Source organism: Eptesicus fuscus, chromosome 13, assembly GCF_027574615.1.
Source record: "Eptesicus fuscus isolate TK198812 chromosome 13, DD_ASM_mEF_20220401, whole genome shotgun sequence".
Classification (NCBI taxonomy): domain Eukaryota; kingdom Metazoa; phylum Chordata; class Mammalia; order Chiroptera; family Vespertilionidae; genus Eptesicus; species Eptesicus fuscus.
The window spans coordinates 67,071,404-67,088,658 of record NC_072485.1 but is presented as its reverse complement, the minus strand read 5'-3'; the positions used below and the strand labels follow the sequence as shown (position 1 = coordinate 67,088,658).

Below are 17,255 nucleotides of genomic sequence, written 5' to 3'. Positions count from 1 at the left end.
TTTCTAAAGTCCTAACAATTTAACACAGGATTTCTCAATCTGAGCACTGGGACAGGATAGTTCTCTGTTGGTGGATGTGTGTGTGTGTGTGTGTGTGTGTGTGTGTGTGTGTGTGTGTGTATGGGGGGGGGGGGCAGTCCTATGTAGTGTTTAGCAGCACCCTGGCCTCTACCCACTAGATGCAGTAACACCCCCCACCTCCTGTTGTGATAACTAAAACTGTCTCTAGACATTGTCAAATGTCTCCCAGGAGGCAACTCCCCACACCCCATATCATCTTGGCACAAATGTTTTAAAAAAGCAGTTTGATAGTGCAAAAACATATTTTGAACCCCAAAAGACTTTTTAAAATAATGGCTTCAATCATTCACTTGGCAAAATCTGCTATTGGTTAAAAGGGCAAGCAATTGCCCTAGCTGGTTTGGCTCGGTGGATAGAGCGGACTGAAGGATCCCAGGTTTGATTTCGGTCAAGGCACATGTTTCTATCTCTTTCTCCCTCTCCCTTCTTCATTGCAATCAATAAAAATATGTATTTTTAAAAAAGGGGGCAAGCAATTATCTTTCAAAAAATAAAAAAATGTATCCTAGTAATTCTCAGGGTTAACTACCCTATTCTACTTATTTTTCAAAATACTGCATTTAAAAAGCAGAATCCTACAGTCTGGGGCTAAAGCACATGGGTGTTCATCTTTGGGAATCTCACTGCCCAGAACACCTTTAAGGACTACACTTTAGACTTCTTTAAAAATCAAAGGATTGGTGTGCCCTCCCTAAGCCCGTCCTTGTTCCACTATCCTTAGTTTTAATAAACATACTCTCAAAAGTAAAATATATTAATAAAATAAAATCAGCCCTAGCCAGATTGGCTCAGTGGGCAGAGCGTCAGCCTGCAAACTGAAGGGTCCCAGGTTCGATTCTGGTCAATGGCACATGCCTGGGTTGCGGGCTTGATCCCCAATAGGGGGTGTGCAGAAGGCAGCCAATCAATGATTCTTTCTCATCATTGATGCTTCTCTTTCCCTCTTCCTCTTTGAAAAATCAATAAAGATATATTAATAAATAAATAAAATAAAAAGGATCAAGCTTACCTCCTGCCAGTGAACACTGAGTGTCATACTGCCACCCTGATGTCTGGGTTGAGTCTGTTCCATTTGAAGCAGTGGAAGAAAGGGCAGATGCTGCTGATTCCTTTGGCTCTGGGCGAGGTGGAGTTGGAGGTGGAGCAGAAGCTCCTGTAGGAGCAGCAGGCTGAGGAGCTGTTATTGCATCAATCTCCTTTAGAAAGAAAATAGCAACAAATGCATTCATCACATCAAAACCAGAAAATGACAATCACCTTTTAAAAAAAATCCTACATGCTCAGTTCTTAGCTTCTCAAATCAAAATTCCCATATTCTAATTAAACAATTTCCCCAAACCTTTCTATTACCCACTTTTCTTTTCTTTTTCAACATTAACAAAAGATAATATGAAGAGCCCTAGCCAGTTTGGCTCAGTGGATAGAGCATCGGCCTGTGGACCAAAGGGTCCTAGGTTTGATTCTGGTCAAGGGTTTGATTCCTAGGTTGCAGGCTCCTCCTGGTCCAGGCCCTGGTAGGGGCACTGCAAGAGGCAACCAATCGATGTGTTTCTCTCATATCAATGTTTCTCTCTCTCTTTCCCTCTTTCTTACACTCTCTCTAAAAATCAATGGAAAAATATCCTCAGGTAAGGATTAAAAAAATAAAAAATAAGATAATATGAAGAGGGACTAAGGGGAGAGACTAAGGAAGACAGATAAAAGGGGAGAAGAGCCAAAACCGGTTTGGCTCAGTGGATAGAGCGTCGGCCTGCGGACTCAAGGGTCCCAGGTTCGATTCCGGTCAAGGGCATGTACCTTGGTTGCGGGCACATCCCCAGTAGGGGGTGTGCAAGAGGCAGCTGATCGATGTTTCTCTCTCATCGATGTTTCTAACTATCTATCCCTCTCTCTTCCTCTCTGTAAAAAATCAATAAAATATATTTAAAAAAAAAAAAAAAAGGGGAGAAGAGAGAGGGAGACACAGATTGACAAGTACGCTAACCAGTGAGATCTAAGTCCCAAAGTGGCTCCAATAACTTAAAAACCCAAGCAAAAACACCACTAACCGCTAGGAAGTTGGCCAATGTACTATCAATATCAGTTGACTGGTTTCCATTCGCTTCTTTAGACTGTGCTGGTTTTTCCAAAACATCATTCTCTTCATCATCACTATCAGCATACGCACCAAGTAAGCATAAACCTCCTAGAAACAAAGAGGTAAAGAACTTTAGTAATAACAATGCTAATATGTCCTAGGTAGCGTCCAAGGAAAAATATAACATGGTTCTTTAAACAGTTTACATTTAGTTTACTTACAGATTAGAACAAACCTTAATTAAAATAAACCATCAATGAACTACCTGAGAGGTAGAAATTACATTATGCATTTAGAGCTAAGAAAATCAATCTGCATAGCTACTTGACACCCTACTCAAAATACATGCTCAAGCATTCAACTTTATACTCTGTCAAAACAGCATACAGTATATCCTGATTTTTATGTATCCATCTCAAACAAGTAAACCAATTAGGATTTAGTAGATGAAACAGAGAAATTTTCAAAACTAAAAACAAAATTCTTTTCCAATTATTTTTTCAAACAAAACAGAACTCAAAACGCTAGACCCAAAACAAAAAACAAACAACACCACTAGCACCAATTATCAATGTCTTCCTCAAACTCAAGTCCAGATACGGCCCCTGAAATGCTGCGATGCTATATCCTTTGTATCACCTGTGACTACTTTAATGTCACAAATTAAGTGAGCACATACAGGGGTGGGCAAAAGTAGGTAAGAACTCTGTGCCAAAGTGAGCTTGAGTGTAACAACTAGACTACAGAATGTGTAAATAATTAAGGCCGGTAATTTGTGCACTTATGAGATTTCTTTGTCGTAATTATTTCATAAATGAATTTATGGGTTCAGATAAAAGTAAACACAAATTGTTTCATTTATCATACAAGAAGAGTTCATATTCAATGCTTTAATCACATAAATCTTGTTTTAGTACATAGGTAAGTTCTTACACTAAACATTAATTTCCAAAATACTACTTTAAACTGCTTAGAATAATGTGAAGGAGACATTTGACAGTGTTACCAAGTATTTCATTTTTCATGGTTTTGGGGCACGCCAGGCAATTTTCTGAACAAGAGTATGTAATGGTCTTGTAAGGGTTCAGCTACAAAAGTAGACATTTCTGTATGGACAAATTCTGCCCTTTAGCATTCAGCGCTGATGATTTGAGGGAAGGAGGAAGATGGAAAATTTTTACATAAAAACACTTCTTAGTTTAGAAACAATCATAGATCTAATCACCCCCGTCACTGTCCTAAATGCTACATATACTCTTTGGTAAAAGGTTCCAAGCCAGGTGAGTTGTGTGGAATTTTAATTACGAAATTCCCCAAGCTTGGAATGAATGTGTCTCATAGGCAATAGGTTTCACCAAAGCTCCACTATATTCCTTTTTTCTTCACCTAAGAACATTCCATAGCATATACATCAAACCTCTTCTAAGCTCCTAATAATATAATTATTATTAAATAGCAAAGTAAATGAAAATTATTAAACTTGGTATTTGGGGGAAGAGGCATACTTAATATTGTTAGAGACACCATACATTAAATTGATTCAATATATTTTAAGAACAATCTGGTAACATGTACCAAGAGCTACTACTTTAAGTTTCTTTTATTCTCATCTTTGAGGATATAACCCCAAGAAAGAATTAAAAAAATTTTTTTGCACAAAGTTTTCTAAAAGCTGTGAACAACTCAAATGTTCTCAAATAGGGGACTAGCAAATCAAACTACAGCACAGTACTAGATGCAATATTATTTTATGATTAATCAGATCATTATAGTATTACATGGAACAGTGCTAAGGGGACAAAAAGTAATGTTAACAAAATAAAAAGATAAAAGCAAATAATAAAATGTATGTAAATTCTAATTACATTTCTGAAAATTTAATCCATACATTGATAAGAACAGGAATAAATTTAGAACACTGAAAAAATGTTCACAATATTCTGCAAAATTATTAATCTTAGAAAAATAAGTCACAGGACCATGTCCTAGACTACTACTGGGATGTTTTTGCTACTTGAAACTAGAGGAAGCAAGGCTATTCTTTGGAGCCATAGTCCTTAGCAGCATTTTTTTGAGAAGGATAATATGCTTACCTTTAATGTATGGTGTCACACTATACAAATCAACTAACTATATCAGGCAGTAATTTCTTAGATTATATTTATTTTCTTGATAAGCTTCAAACAGTAACTGTGCATTATACTTTTAGTAACTTTATTATAATTTTCTCATCACATTGCTGAAGAGTTGTTTTTAACCCTCGTAGTCACAGAAATTATTAATAATCAAGATGATAAAAGCTATAGACCTCCTCCCAGGAACACACATTTGAGTGTGCAATTTCAGGGAGTCCAGAGACCTCTGACCCTCATTTTGTGGTTGTTGCTAATCCTCACCTGAGGATATTTTACCTATTAGGGGGAAGAGAAACATTGGTATGAGAGAGACACCTTGACTGGTTGCCTCTGCATGACCCCAGACAGGGATGCCGGGAATGAGCCTGCAACAGAGGTATGTGCCCTTGTCCAGCACCCTTCAATTCTGGGGTGTGGACACCCTATCCACTGCGCCAAACACGCTAGGGGGCTTCCTTTGTTTTTTGTTGGACAAACTTTTTCCTATAATTTAAACCAACTGGTATGTTAAGAACTTTAAGAACTGAATAAACGGATATATTATTACCTTGTAGGATGGTGTTGGACAAAATGAAAACATTTCTGTTCATAAGGCATATAAAGGCCTGAAGTGCTGACATAGCAATCAAGGAAATTTCTCCTAGAAACACTGAAATTCGATCTTACATGATTCTTAGACTTAAATAACATATGTACTTCACAAATACAAAATGGTATTTTCTAGTTTGGAAATTTCTCTCAGAACCAAGTTTTAGCTTTTCTAACCCACATAGGGTTTTCTTCTTCTTTTTTTAAGTGACAAATGGCAGGAGGAGGGAACAAGCATCTATTATTTCAGGATTTCAAGTGTCATATAGTACAAAAGTACACCACACTTAGAAGGATAAAATTATTACCAATTATAGAATATTTAGTATCAAAACTTTTAATCTTTTGATCTACTTATATAAAACTAACATTTTTTATACTTCCTTGTGTCAAAACTGTATATAAATTTTTCAATGTAATCATCAAAATAACATAGAGCTCAAGATCCATTTTACAGGTGAATGAGGTCCTGATTTCTCAGAATGAATGCTGAAGTGAAGATTTGAACTCAAATTTGTCTACAAAACCACTGCTGCAAATATTCCTTAATTCAATTTCAGCTCCACAAACATTTGGTAGGTACTAATCAAAGCAATGTGTTAGAAAAGAAATAGAAACTGATGGTGTTCTCTAAAGCCAGGTGGGGAAGCCAGAAAACTCATTACAAAATGGCAGCAGAAGAAAAAGTAGTATATTTTGGGTACAGATTAAACAGCAACAAATTTTACATTGGTTGAAGTGTACATATACTAACAAACTATCACAAATAGATTTAAAATTCCCATTTTTTTTGGAGAAATATAAATTAGCCAACACCGAAGCTGTCAACAAAACACCCTATAAACAAACCCAATCTGATCCTTATGAAATATATTATAGAAAAGATGTAAAAAAAAAAAAATCTCTACCTGTTGCTTTAACGGCTGTGAGTCTGGTGGTCATGACTGGTTTTGGAGGATTCTGAACAACTCTGGGAACCTCCACCACCACTTCCTGTTCATCTGGATTTGGAAAACGAACAAAAGAAAACTACAGTCATTCGATGGACCAGAGAAAACACTACAGGTGACAAAACCAATCTTTGATTTGACCTTTCAAGTCCAGATTTCAGCTTTTTAAAAATAGTGTACAATCCATCACTGACCCAAATAATTTGGGAGATAATAAACGAACACAGCTAGAATCTTCTGTCTCGTGGCTTCAACATTAAGAATCTGAACATTATAAAAAAATAAAAAAAAATCTGAACATTATGAATAAAAATTACACCTGAAATAATTAAACGCTCTCTCTCTCTCTCTAAATGTTCTCTCGGCTATCACAAAGCCTTTACAACAAGCACAGCCATGGCGCTTTCTTTCGCACGAGCTACCCAGCGTGTGTTTTTTTAAAACATCTGAAACGATCGCAACTTCTCCGGAGTCGGTCTGATCCCTGGATTAGAGTTATCGAATTACTCTTTTTTAAATAAAATTTCTTTTTTAAAAAATATTAGGCTGCATTCCATATTATTTTGTAGTAGTTTCAGGTGTACAGCGTAGTGGTCAGACAAATACCAGTCCCGGGAGAAACACACAAATACTTGGGATACCCAAAAGCCTCACTTCAGAAATTTTTGGGTGGGGATACCTGCCCATTTGGGGGTTACCGAAGCTTTGGCTGACGTAATAAAAAGGGCTTGCTCACTTCTAATGAGTCTCGGGTTCAACAAAAACGAAGGGAAGAGCAGATGACGTGAAGAAAAGGCCAGGTTCCCGGTCACCAAGCCTTGGACGCGGAAATTCATCCTCTCACATCTACCCCGTAAGTTACCCAAGCACAGGGCGGACGTTGACGAGGTTCAGGGTGCCGCGCCGACCTCTGCAGCAGAGATGGCGCCTCTGGGATCCCCGCGCGCGGCTCTGCGTCCCTGCGGTCGTCTTGGGGCCCACAGCCGCCCTCCCCGCAGGCCCCACGCGCAGGCCTCGGATGCGCACGCCGCCCTCCCGGTTTCTTTTCCTCCTAGGGTCCTTCCCGAGGGACTAGGCCGCAAGCCCCGAACTCGAGTTTCGGATGCCCCACCTAGGGGCCGGGGCCCCTCGCGCACCCTCACCTTCTGAAGGCGAGTCTTCCGGGGCCGCGGCGGCAGTCACCGCGGTCGTCGTTGTCGTCGGCGCCGCCGGGGCTGGCTGGCTAGGCGTCGCCGCCGTCGAGTCCGGCTCGGTGTCGGGTTCCGGCTCCGGGTCCCGGCCTGGCGTGCTGCTCCGGGGACCCGGCGGAGAGAGCTGCAGGATAGGCCTTCGGCCGGGTACCACCCGGGACTTCTTCCCCATCGCGAGCCCAAGCGCGAGCTGCGAGCGTCAGGAAGCCGAGAAGGGCGGTGCTCGGCGCGGCGCTGCGTAATCAATATTCATGCCTCGCGACACCGCCTCTTGCGAGGGTACGCTTTCAACGGCGGAGCGCGCGTTGCGCAAGCGCCTTGAGCCCAGTACATTCTTCTGGCTCCTCCCCCCAGGAGAGAGGGCGGGCTTTATTCACAGAGCTACGCTATTGGCTATTTTGGCCTATTGAAGGGTCCTATAGCCAATGGAAAAAGGAAAAATGACTGAGCGTCAAGCCAATTGTACGGAAGGGCCTGAGTTTAGAATTATTTCCCCAGCACCTCTGGCCCCACCCATGCGTCTTTTGCGGAGTCTTTTCTTTACCCTCTTGTCTTCCATGTTGTGCCTGTTTTCTGCCTACTGTTCGTTATCATTTGTCCTTTAGGAAGGTGGGCTGTTTTCCAGGTCTTTCCCAAGTTTTTCTCTGATTATTGTGGCTTGCTTTGGGTATAGCATTGAACAGTAAATAGAGTAGTGGTCTTTTATAAATTTTTTTCCTTAGGGCATAACGATGATGTAGTGTTGCTTATCAATTGGGGGGGACCACTAGAAATTATACATTCGAGGTAAAAGCCTAAGTTGTTGCGGTGAGATACAAGAGCCTTCCCAATCTGGCCCACTGGTAGCGTTAACCTGCTTGATGTATCCTTTGCACTCTCCTTTTCTAACCCCCGGTCCCCACCCCTTTTCTGGAGTCAGCCACTAGGAACATCACCTGTCTCACCTTAAGTCCTTCACATTATCTGGAATAACTACTGCATCACATGGCGAATTTTTTTATTTTTATTTTTAATTCCTCAAGACCCGTGCAGGCATTACCTCTGAACCTTTTATCTCAATGTTGAGCCCTCCCCAGCACTTGGCGTTTATTTATACTGTTAATACTCATTTACCCCTTCTAAATTGAGCTTAAGAAGAAATCCAGTGGGATATATTTTTATACCCCTGGCTGCTCAGTTACTAAGCATACTAATAATACCTAACATTTATCGAACACTTACAATATGTCAGGTACCATCTAAGCGCTTTACAAGTAGAATTGCATTTAATTCCCACAACCTTGTGGGGTAGATATCATTATGCCCTACTTATGGATGAACCCTCATATTGGTTGTTGAGGTCCCTGGAAAAGCTGGCCAGTGTCTTATGAACTGCTACCATGGCAACCACTGCTTTGATCAGCAATACAAAGGATAGGTTTCTTCAACAGTGCCGGTCTCAAGCTTCTTGTCCTCTAGAAATGGCAATAACTAGGTTTGATATTTTTCAGACTGTGGGTTATGATCCATTAGTCACACATGAAAACAGTAAAAGAGGATACATCTTTTGTGAAACCTTTGTTTTCTTGCTGTAGTTGGAAGCCACAGGTTTATAATGCTGGGGGGACAAGGGCTCTCCCAGTCACGAATTGCATTAAACACTTCATATTTATCATGACAAAAGTTATAATAAAAAAGAACCAAATACCGCAATTATCTACCAATAACAATACCACAAGGAAATTTGTTATTTAAAATATATAATGTAAATATGGTGTTGATATTATAAAAAATGCTTATGAAAAACTCAAGAAAGGTCAAAGGGCATACAAGCAAATATATACAGATAGTTTCCTTAAAAGATAATTTTAATATACAGAATAAAATGCAAGATCTTATTTTTCCCTTTCCACAAGTTTGTGGGCATGAATACTTTTGAATCTGACCAGGAAAGTTTATATTTTGGCCCAATACATGATTAGACTAACTGTATGATCAAGTCCGGCTTGATTATTATAAATCATAGAAGTTAATAGAATTTACTTTGAAAATCTATTACTTTTATAGAGGATGGATTTCTAATTTTTTCTTAGCTAAGATTTGATTCAACTTTAGCCTGAGAACCTGATTCAAAATAAGCTATCTTCTTTGACAGCTGGTCTTTGTTTAGGCTTAATCTAGGCAAATTATTTAATACTTTATTGAAGATCATACAAAAATTCCACAATAAATAATGAAAAGAGTACGTAAAATCATAGCCTCTGTTTGCAATACAGAAAATACATGTCAGTTCTGGACCAAAATAATCATTGAAATACAAAAAGTGAGAGGGAAGAATGAAAGGATTTGCAGTGTCTGCTTTTGGTGGTCAGCTACAACAAACCAACAACCATCACCCGTTTGGAAAGTGAAGGTGGGTTTAATTTGCAGATAAAGAATGTCTCCGGTAGTTTAAAAAAATATAAACTCTAAAAAAGCTTGTGAATCATATACAAAAGCAGCTGTTTGAGACCAAAGATGAAACCGGAAATTGTATGTTAGCACCGCCAGCAAGTGCAGGTCCTGTGACTCCTCTGTCCAACTCTCTTACGCAGAATGCAGACTTGACTGTTGTACACATCATTTACAGGTATAAAAATTAGCCTGGAGTACAGGGTTCCTGTAGGGTAAAGTCTTAAGCCCTAAGAGGCACCAAGCGGTTACAAAGGCTAAGCGACCATCTGGATCACAAGTTCCGACGATATAATAAATCCCGTGTTGCCTTATCAACTTTTTGTTGGTAGTCCTCCAATTTGTCAAGTATTTTCTGCGACAGCTATTGGAGAAAAGGAGGAAATCATTACAAAATATGTCAAGGACTATAAAAGACTGAGGCTGTCATTTTGACTTCACAAGCAGATTCCCGTAATGAAGTTGTTAGCCACTCTGCTTCATTTAATCACTATCCAGTATAGGAATCTGCTTTGGGACTCTACTGATGAAACCGGATTTCTGTTATACTAGTATATATAATACTCCAATCCTGTTTGCCTAATGATTTTCCAATTATTCAAATCACACCAAGATCTTAAAAGCATTGCCAGCTCTCTTCCCAGAACCAGAGAGGCCACAACTGATTTAACTAGTCATTTTATGAATGAACTAGAGCAGGCGTCCTCAAACTACGGCCCGCGGGCCACATGTGGGTGTTTTTGCCATTTTGTTTTTTTACTTCAAAATAAGATATGTGCAGTGTGCATAGGAATTTGTTCATAGTTTTTTTTTAAACTATAGTCCGGCCCTCCAACGGTCTGAGGGACAGTGAACTGGCCCCGTTTAAAAAGTTTGAGGACCCCTGGACTAGAGGCTCGCAATCCAGGACCCGAAATCTGTGCAGCTTGGCCTGCAACCTTTCACAGTCTGGGAGCCCTCTGGGAAGCGGGCCCAAGCTGGCAGTCAGACATCCTTAGCGCTGCCGTGGAGGCGGGAGAGGCTCCTGCCACCGCTGCTGCGCTCGCCAGCTGTGAGCCCAGTTCAGGGCATCTGGCTGAGTGGTGCTCCTCCTGTGGGAATGCACGGACCACCAGGGGGCAGCTCCTGTGTTGAGCATCTATCCCCTGGTGGTCAGTGTGCATCACAGCGATCAGTCGTTCTGCCGTTTGGTCAATTTGCATATTAGCCTTTTATTATATAGGATTGAGGCAGCATGTTAGCGGAATACATGGCGCTGCCCTCTCCTTAACTCCTTGAGAACTGGAGAGCCAGCTGTCAGGTGTAACAGATAGTGCAGGGGCATAGAGAGGAAAGGACTGACTCACTGCAATGTTGTGACTGTTTGCACTGTTCTCTCCCAATACTTGGAGAAGCTGATCAATGGAAGAGTATGGGAGCCATACCATTGGAGCCGTCGCAGACAGGGGAAACTGAAAGAAAAAATATCTATAATTTAAAGAAAATCAAAAAGTAGACCATTTCTTCTGGTAGTTACTTTCACAGGCTTTGATAACATACAATGTTTTACTTATGTTTTTTTTCACAATAAGAAATTGCATGAATGTGCGCACGTGCGCGCGCGCGCGCGCGCACACACACACACACACAAATTGGAACCCCACCTACCCCCTTTCTCTTTTCAATAGGGGAACTTGTCCTTTTCTCAATGAAATTAAATATATTTTTAAATTTATGTCATCTCTTATCTTAAAGGAGCCTTAAGGCTCCTAAGTTTATCCTATTAACCTTTTGCACTCGGATGTTGAGTGTGACTCGACACGGTTGGCATTAGAATAAAGGAATCGAGAAAAAAGCAAGCGAGTGCAAAGGGTTAAGGATAAACATACTCAACAAAACTTCTCTAAAATTTCAAGGAATGATACTATTTTCAGTCTGAAATTTAGATTCCAATTATCTGGGAAAAAAGGGTTTGGAAAGAAAAGCTTAACTTTGAATGTTCTGAATACTTTCCTGAGAGTTTGGGAGCTTGGCTCTGCTATTAACTAGACTTGGATTTTAAACGTGGCTCTCCTATTTACCATCAGTGCGAACTTTGGCAACTTCAAGTTAATAGCTGAGCCTGTTTCCTTATGGGTTAAAAAAAAAAGGGATTAATTAAAACAATCCCTTATAGGCTGCTGTAAAGATTGAGAAAACATTGTTAGAGACTCAGCATAGTCTTCACACACAAAATGCCATTTAGTTCTTATTTATCTCCCTCTTCCAAGTACTAACTAAAGCCACACTCCTTTGATGGAGAAAAATGAAAGTATTCCCATTTTATAAACAGGAAACAGAAGACTCTTAGAGTGCCAGTCCTTAATCTTGGAGAAAACTAGTTGTAAAATTACTAACAATTAAGATTAAATATACTACTCTGTAGTCTAATTATTTCAGATCCTGATTTTACTTAGTGTGATAACAGAATGAAATGAAATGTTATGTATACACTAGAGGCCCAGTGCATGACATTCGTGCACTGGTGGCGGGGGGGGGGGGGGGGGGGGGGAGGTGTCCCTCAGCCCAGCCTATGCCCTCTTGCAGACCAGGACCCCTCGGGGGATGTCTGCTGGCTTAGGCCCGGCTCTCTGCAGGCCTAAGCCAGCAGGTGGACATCCCCGAGGGGTCCTTAACGTTGCCACAGAGGCAAGAGAGGCTCCCACCACTGCCGCCATGCTCGCCAGCCATGAGCCCAGCTTCTGGTTGAGTGGTGCTCCGCCTATGGGAGTGCACTGACCCCTGGGCAACTCCTGTGTCGAGCACCTGCCCCCTGGTGGTCAGTGCGCATCATAGCGACCAGTCATTTCATCATTTGGTCAATTTGAATATTAGCCTTTTATTATATAGAACTAGAGGCCCGGTGCACTAACTTGTGCACCAGTGGGGTCCCTCAGCCTGGCCTGTGGGATCGGGCTGAAACTGGCTCTCCGACATCCCCCGAGGGGTCCCAGATTGTGAGAGGGCACAGGCCAGGCCAAGGGACCCCACCAGTGCACAATCAGGGCCAGGGAGGGATGTGGAAGGTTGGCCAGCTGGGGAGGAACAGCAGGAGGGCTCCAGGGCATGTCCGGCCCATCTTGCTCAGTCCTGATCAGCTGGACCCCAGCAGCAAGCTAACCTACTGGTCAGAGTGTCTGCCCCCTGGTAGTCAGTGCACGTCATAGCAATTGGTCGACTGGTAGACTGTCTGCCCCCTGATGGTCAGTGCACATCACAGCGAGTGGTTGAGCAGCCTTAGCATATCATTAGCATTTAGACTTTGATTGAATGGCAGACCGTCAACCAGACACTCAGCATATTAGACTTTTATTATATAGGATACCTACCTCAATTCCAAAGTACTGGTGTCCTTTTCCCAGAACAGCATCCACATATTCTGAAACCAAATCCACAGCTTCTTCCAAAAGGTCATAATTTAAGTATAGACGGAGCAACTCAGCGGCATCAACCTTCTGTAAAGAGTTGGTGATTAAAAACATCTGCCTGTTTCTATCCTACTTAGGCAATGATCAAAGGATGCTGAGTGTCTAATTCTCTGGCACTGATACTTCTCAATAAGAATAAAAGAGCACCTTGGTTTACTTATCTTGGTTTATTTATCTTGGGTTTAAGGTTTGGATTCCCAACAGCCCAGTTACCCTCTGGCACCTAGTGAGGCCCTAGCCATTAAGTGGCCTTTCTCTCCTGATTTGTGATGTAAGACACATTTTAGTTCTTTTCTACTTGTTTCCACAGTAGTAAACCTTCCCAGCAATGCTAAGTACTAAAGACAATATATTTACCTTAATTCTCAGAAATAAACAAATGTCAAATGCAAAAGAAGTTAAAAGAATCATCAACTTTAAAAGCCTGAATTAAATTCATGTTTAACTTAGGGTGTGAGAAAAGTGAATACAGCCTCAGTTTGGAAGGGCTCCACTCACATTAATTAGGCTTTCTGTATCCTGATTGGATCACAACCAACCTTTACCATCTAAGCTGCCTTCTCTACTTTCTGACTTAAAAAAATGACTTTCCGGACTTTAAGCTTTACAATCCTTTTTCCCTATTCTTCCAAGGCATTTCAGATCTAATACTTCTCAAACTTAAGAGTGCATCAAATTAAATTAGGAGCTTGTTAAAATATAGATCCTGCTTCCTAGCTCCAAAAAAGTTGATTTTCTAAGTCTGAAATGGGATGGGGCCCAGGAATATATATTTTGAAGAAGCCCACTATCCAAATAATTCTGAAACAGGCTGTCCAAAAATTCAACTTTGACAAAAATCAAAGACTGCTGTAGTAATTTGAAACTACTCCACCCACTGCTGTTAATTTTTTGAATAGTGAATAGTAAATACTGTGTCATGCATATACACACTGTGCTAAACATACTAGTACATTCATTGTTCAGTGAGCACACAAACAAGCATTAACTTAATCACTAACCTGAAGAACTTCATGTGGAATAGAAATTAAACTGTTTTATTTTGTGTGTTTTTTTAAGCTAAGATTGAGAAGCTGCCCAAAGTATGTAAGTCAGTGTATTTCCATAAATGATTACCCTTTATATTTCTTTTTACTTATCTCAGAAGTTATTCAGAATGATAAAGATCAGCTTCTTACTCTCTACAAGTGAAGATACCACTTACCTTATAACTGTTTATAAGCCAATTAGGCAGAGGCACTCCATGAGACAAAAGCTTGTTGATTACACAGTGGTGGTATAAGTTATTCTGGACTTTGTACCTTTCCAGGTATGTTGATAACAATCGCCATGCTTCATCTGTAGCACTTGATAAAAGAAAGACTAATGAGTTCCAGATTCTTAACAGATATTTATAGTACCATGTATTTACAAGGAAAAAAATCTTTGGCCCTGTCTGGCTTGGCTCAGTGGATAGAGCGGTGGCCTGTGGACTGAAGGGTCCCAGGTTTAATTCTGGTCAAGGCACATGCCTGGGTTGGGGGCTCAGTCCAATATGCAGAAGGCAACCAATCAATGATTCCCTCTCATCATGGATGTTTCTATTTCTTCCTCTCCCTTCCTCTCTAAAATCAACTAAAAAAAAAAATCGTTGGAAGCTCACAACTGAATTAATAATATAGCTAACTGACACTTAATATTAGGGTCAACGTGACTTGGGGTAGTACTAGAAACTAGATGACTTGAAGTCTTATATTTTCTCTCCCACTAACCACATATTTGCTGGACTATACAATTCACTTAATTTCTTTGTTCCAAATTCCTAAAATAAGAGAAATGGCTTAGATTACTTTTTTCAAACCTGATCAACACTACAAATCGTGTATGGGCCGCGAGTTTGACATGCTTGATGTACAAGTTCTGGTTTAGAAGGTTAGGGTGTTATCTCATAATCTGTATTTTACTTTTTTTTTTAAGAGAGAGAGGATGGGAGAGAATGAGAAATATCGATTGGTTGCTTCCTGTATGCACCCCGACCAGGGATCAAATCTGTAACCTGGGTCTGTGCCCTGACCGGGAATTGAACTGGCTGGCAACCTTTCTGTGCATGGTTCAACACTCAACTAACTGAGCCACAATGGTAATTGTGGCTCAATGTGGCTCAGTTAGTTGAGTGTTGTCCCATGCACAGAAAGGTTGCCAGCCAGTTCAATATATTTTAATAATGATTCTGGTGTGCTAATTTAGGGGCTAAGAGATGTCCAAACTATAAAATGCTACAATTCTAAAGTGCTATGCTGCATGATACAAATTGTAAATGCATTTCAAGGAAGGAAAGTTTTGAGAATTAGAGTTGTCAGAGAAGAACTCTGAGAAACGGAGATAGTCAGGCAGACACTAATTGGGTGTCCTAGGGAAGTACCTGGAGGGTGAGCCATCGCAGGGTCGGAGGAATATTAGGGCTGTACCTGGACTCCTTTGTGGTGATGACTGAAGAGAGCTGATTGGCTGCTAGCCAGGTCCAGGCTTCTGCTTGTGCTGCCTCTCCTCCAAACTGCAATTTGATGCATCTGCAATGAAAATGGTTCCACACACAATAAACCAATTTGCTGAAAAGCACCACCTTACTTTGTTACTAAAACTAGAGATAAGCCGAAACCGGTTTGGCTCAGTGGATAGAGTGTTGGCCTGTGGACTCAGGGGTTCCAGGTTCGATTCCGGTCAAGGGCATGTACCTTGGTTGCGGGCACGTCCCCAGTAGGGGGTGTGCAGGAGGCAGCTGATCGATGTTTCTCTCTCATCGATGTTTCTAGCTTTCTCTCCCTCTCCCTTCCTCTCTGTAAAAAATCAATAAAATATATTAAAAATAAACAAACAAACAAAAAAACTAGAGATAAGATGACAATTTTAGCTCTAGTCTATTCTGAATTCATTACTGGGGTATTAGCTCTTCTCCCTCCTCATAACCAAAAACGGAATGACGCATAATGCCATCAATAAATTTTAAGAGATTATTTACTTTCAAGAGAAAAATTAATGTTGAAAAATTCTGGAAGTTGATATTTCCAATTCACAAAGTACTTGACCAATACCTAGGTGTAAGGTAACTTTAATAAGGAGTACTTTTTAAGAATGCTTCCAGGGACCAGTAGATGTCCTGAAGGACTGAAAAGAGCATACCTTGGCTAAAATGGACACAACCATTCTTTTTTTTGGTGCCCTTCACCGGAATCGAACCTGGGACCCTTCAGTCCGCAGGCCGGCGCTCTGTCCACTGAGCCAAACCACTAGGGCGACACCACTATTCTTAATCCAGGTTATCTACTGTCCTGTAGGAATGAGGTCCAGGAACGTCAGATCTTCTCAAGAGAAGCTATAAATTAATTAACTAAAAAAAAAATCACAATTGACTAAAAGAAAATAAACAACCTTTGTGTGAACTAAACAAAAACACTGGCTTATAGGATACTGGCTTGTGTGACCCCTGCTTCACACTAAGCAACAGCACTTTTGCATTAGGAAAATTAAAACTAGGAAAAGACAGTGTCATACATACTTGAAAGCAAGGCCCTCGAAGACTGGCGTTAAGGGAAGCTTAAATGTCTGACAAAGTGATATGGCAGTGTCGAAAAGGCCAGCTTGAACCAAGAGAGTGACCATCTCCTCTGCTGATGAGCTTCCTATGGAAATGAAAAAGCACCACTTAGTGCAACCAGAGGTATATGCAAATGAGCCCCGAACTGTTGACAAGTATCTCAGAATAACAATGAAAAGCTTTATAGCCATCTAACATGCCAGGTACACTACCTGGCCCTCAAATGTGCTGGTACCGTCAGACTAACGCATCCTACCTGCAACAGCAACTGCTGACGGCTCATGCTGAGCCAGCGCGAGGCGCACTCGAGCCAAGGAGCACTCTTTCTCTAGGTCTTCCAGGTCCAGGATATCAATTTGCCGATTCGCTATCAGCGGAAGACAAACAATTTCAATTCTCAAAGTACAAAGGAAGTGCCTATGAGACTAACCCAACCTGTCAATTTCCACTAAATATCAAGTAACTTTCCATTTAATTTCCAAAGGGAGAAAACGGGAGGCTCCATAAAGGCTAACTTAAAAAATAAAGCAATAGTTGAGTCAAATCAAAGCAGTACTGCAGTGAGGAGGTGTGTACAAGGTATTCTACATATAGTAATTCCATTTAAACCTTGTAACTGTAAAATACTATTTCTATCAGTAAGAAAGGAACATGCCCAAAATGAGAAGCAGAATTGAAACCAGGTGTCTCACTCTAGAGCCCAGGATCTCTGAGCAAGGTATCATGCCTCCATGATAGTATAAAGGAGCCTGGTAAAACAAAAGCTTGCTATGAAGCTGATTTA

At 40.9% G+C, this 17,255-nt stretch overlaps 2 protein-coding genes across 2 annotated transcripts in view; both read right to left on the bottom strand.

The window, feature by feature from the left end:
* FNBP4 (formin binding protein 4) overlaps positions 1-7,224 on the bottom strand; it is a 32,036-nt gene extending 24,812 nt beyond the window's left edge. The window contains exons 1-4 of the mRNA XM_028153428.2: positions 6,974-7,224; positions 5,790-5,882; positions 2,130-2,266; positions 1,091-1,277 (exon numbers count right to left, since the gene is read on the bottom strand). Of these exons, the coding sequence (XP_028009229.2) occupies positions 1,091-1,277; positions 2,130-2,266; positions 5,790-5,882; positions 6,974-7,193 (637 nt within the window). The 5' untranslated portion in view covers positions 7,194-7,224. The remainder of the gene's footprint in view (positions 1-1,090; positions 1,278-2,129; positions 2,267-5,789; positions 5,883-6,973) is intronic.
* Positions 7,225-8,749: 1,525 nt separating this feature from the next.
* Positions 8,750-17,255, bottom strand: part of NUP160 (nucleoporin 160) — a 41,146-nt gene continuing 32,640 nt past the window's right edge. The window contains exons 30-36 of the mRNA XM_008146716.3: positions 16,728-16,838; positions 16,433-16,556; positions 15,345-15,446; positions 14,102-14,243; positions 12,799-12,924; positions 10,798-10,902; positions 8,750-9,815 (exon numbers count right to left, since the gene is read on the bottom strand). Coding sequence (XP_008144938.2) covers positions 9,726-9,815; positions 10,798-10,902; positions 12,799-12,924; positions 14,102-14,243; positions 15,345-15,446; positions 16,433-16,556; positions 16,728-16,838 — 800 coding nt within the window. The 3' untranslated portion in view covers positions 8,750-9,725. The remainder of the gene's footprint in view (positions 9,816-10,797; positions 10,903-12,798; positions 12,925-14,101; positions 14,244-15,344; positions 15,447-16,432; positions 16,557-16,727; positions 16,839-17,255) is intronic.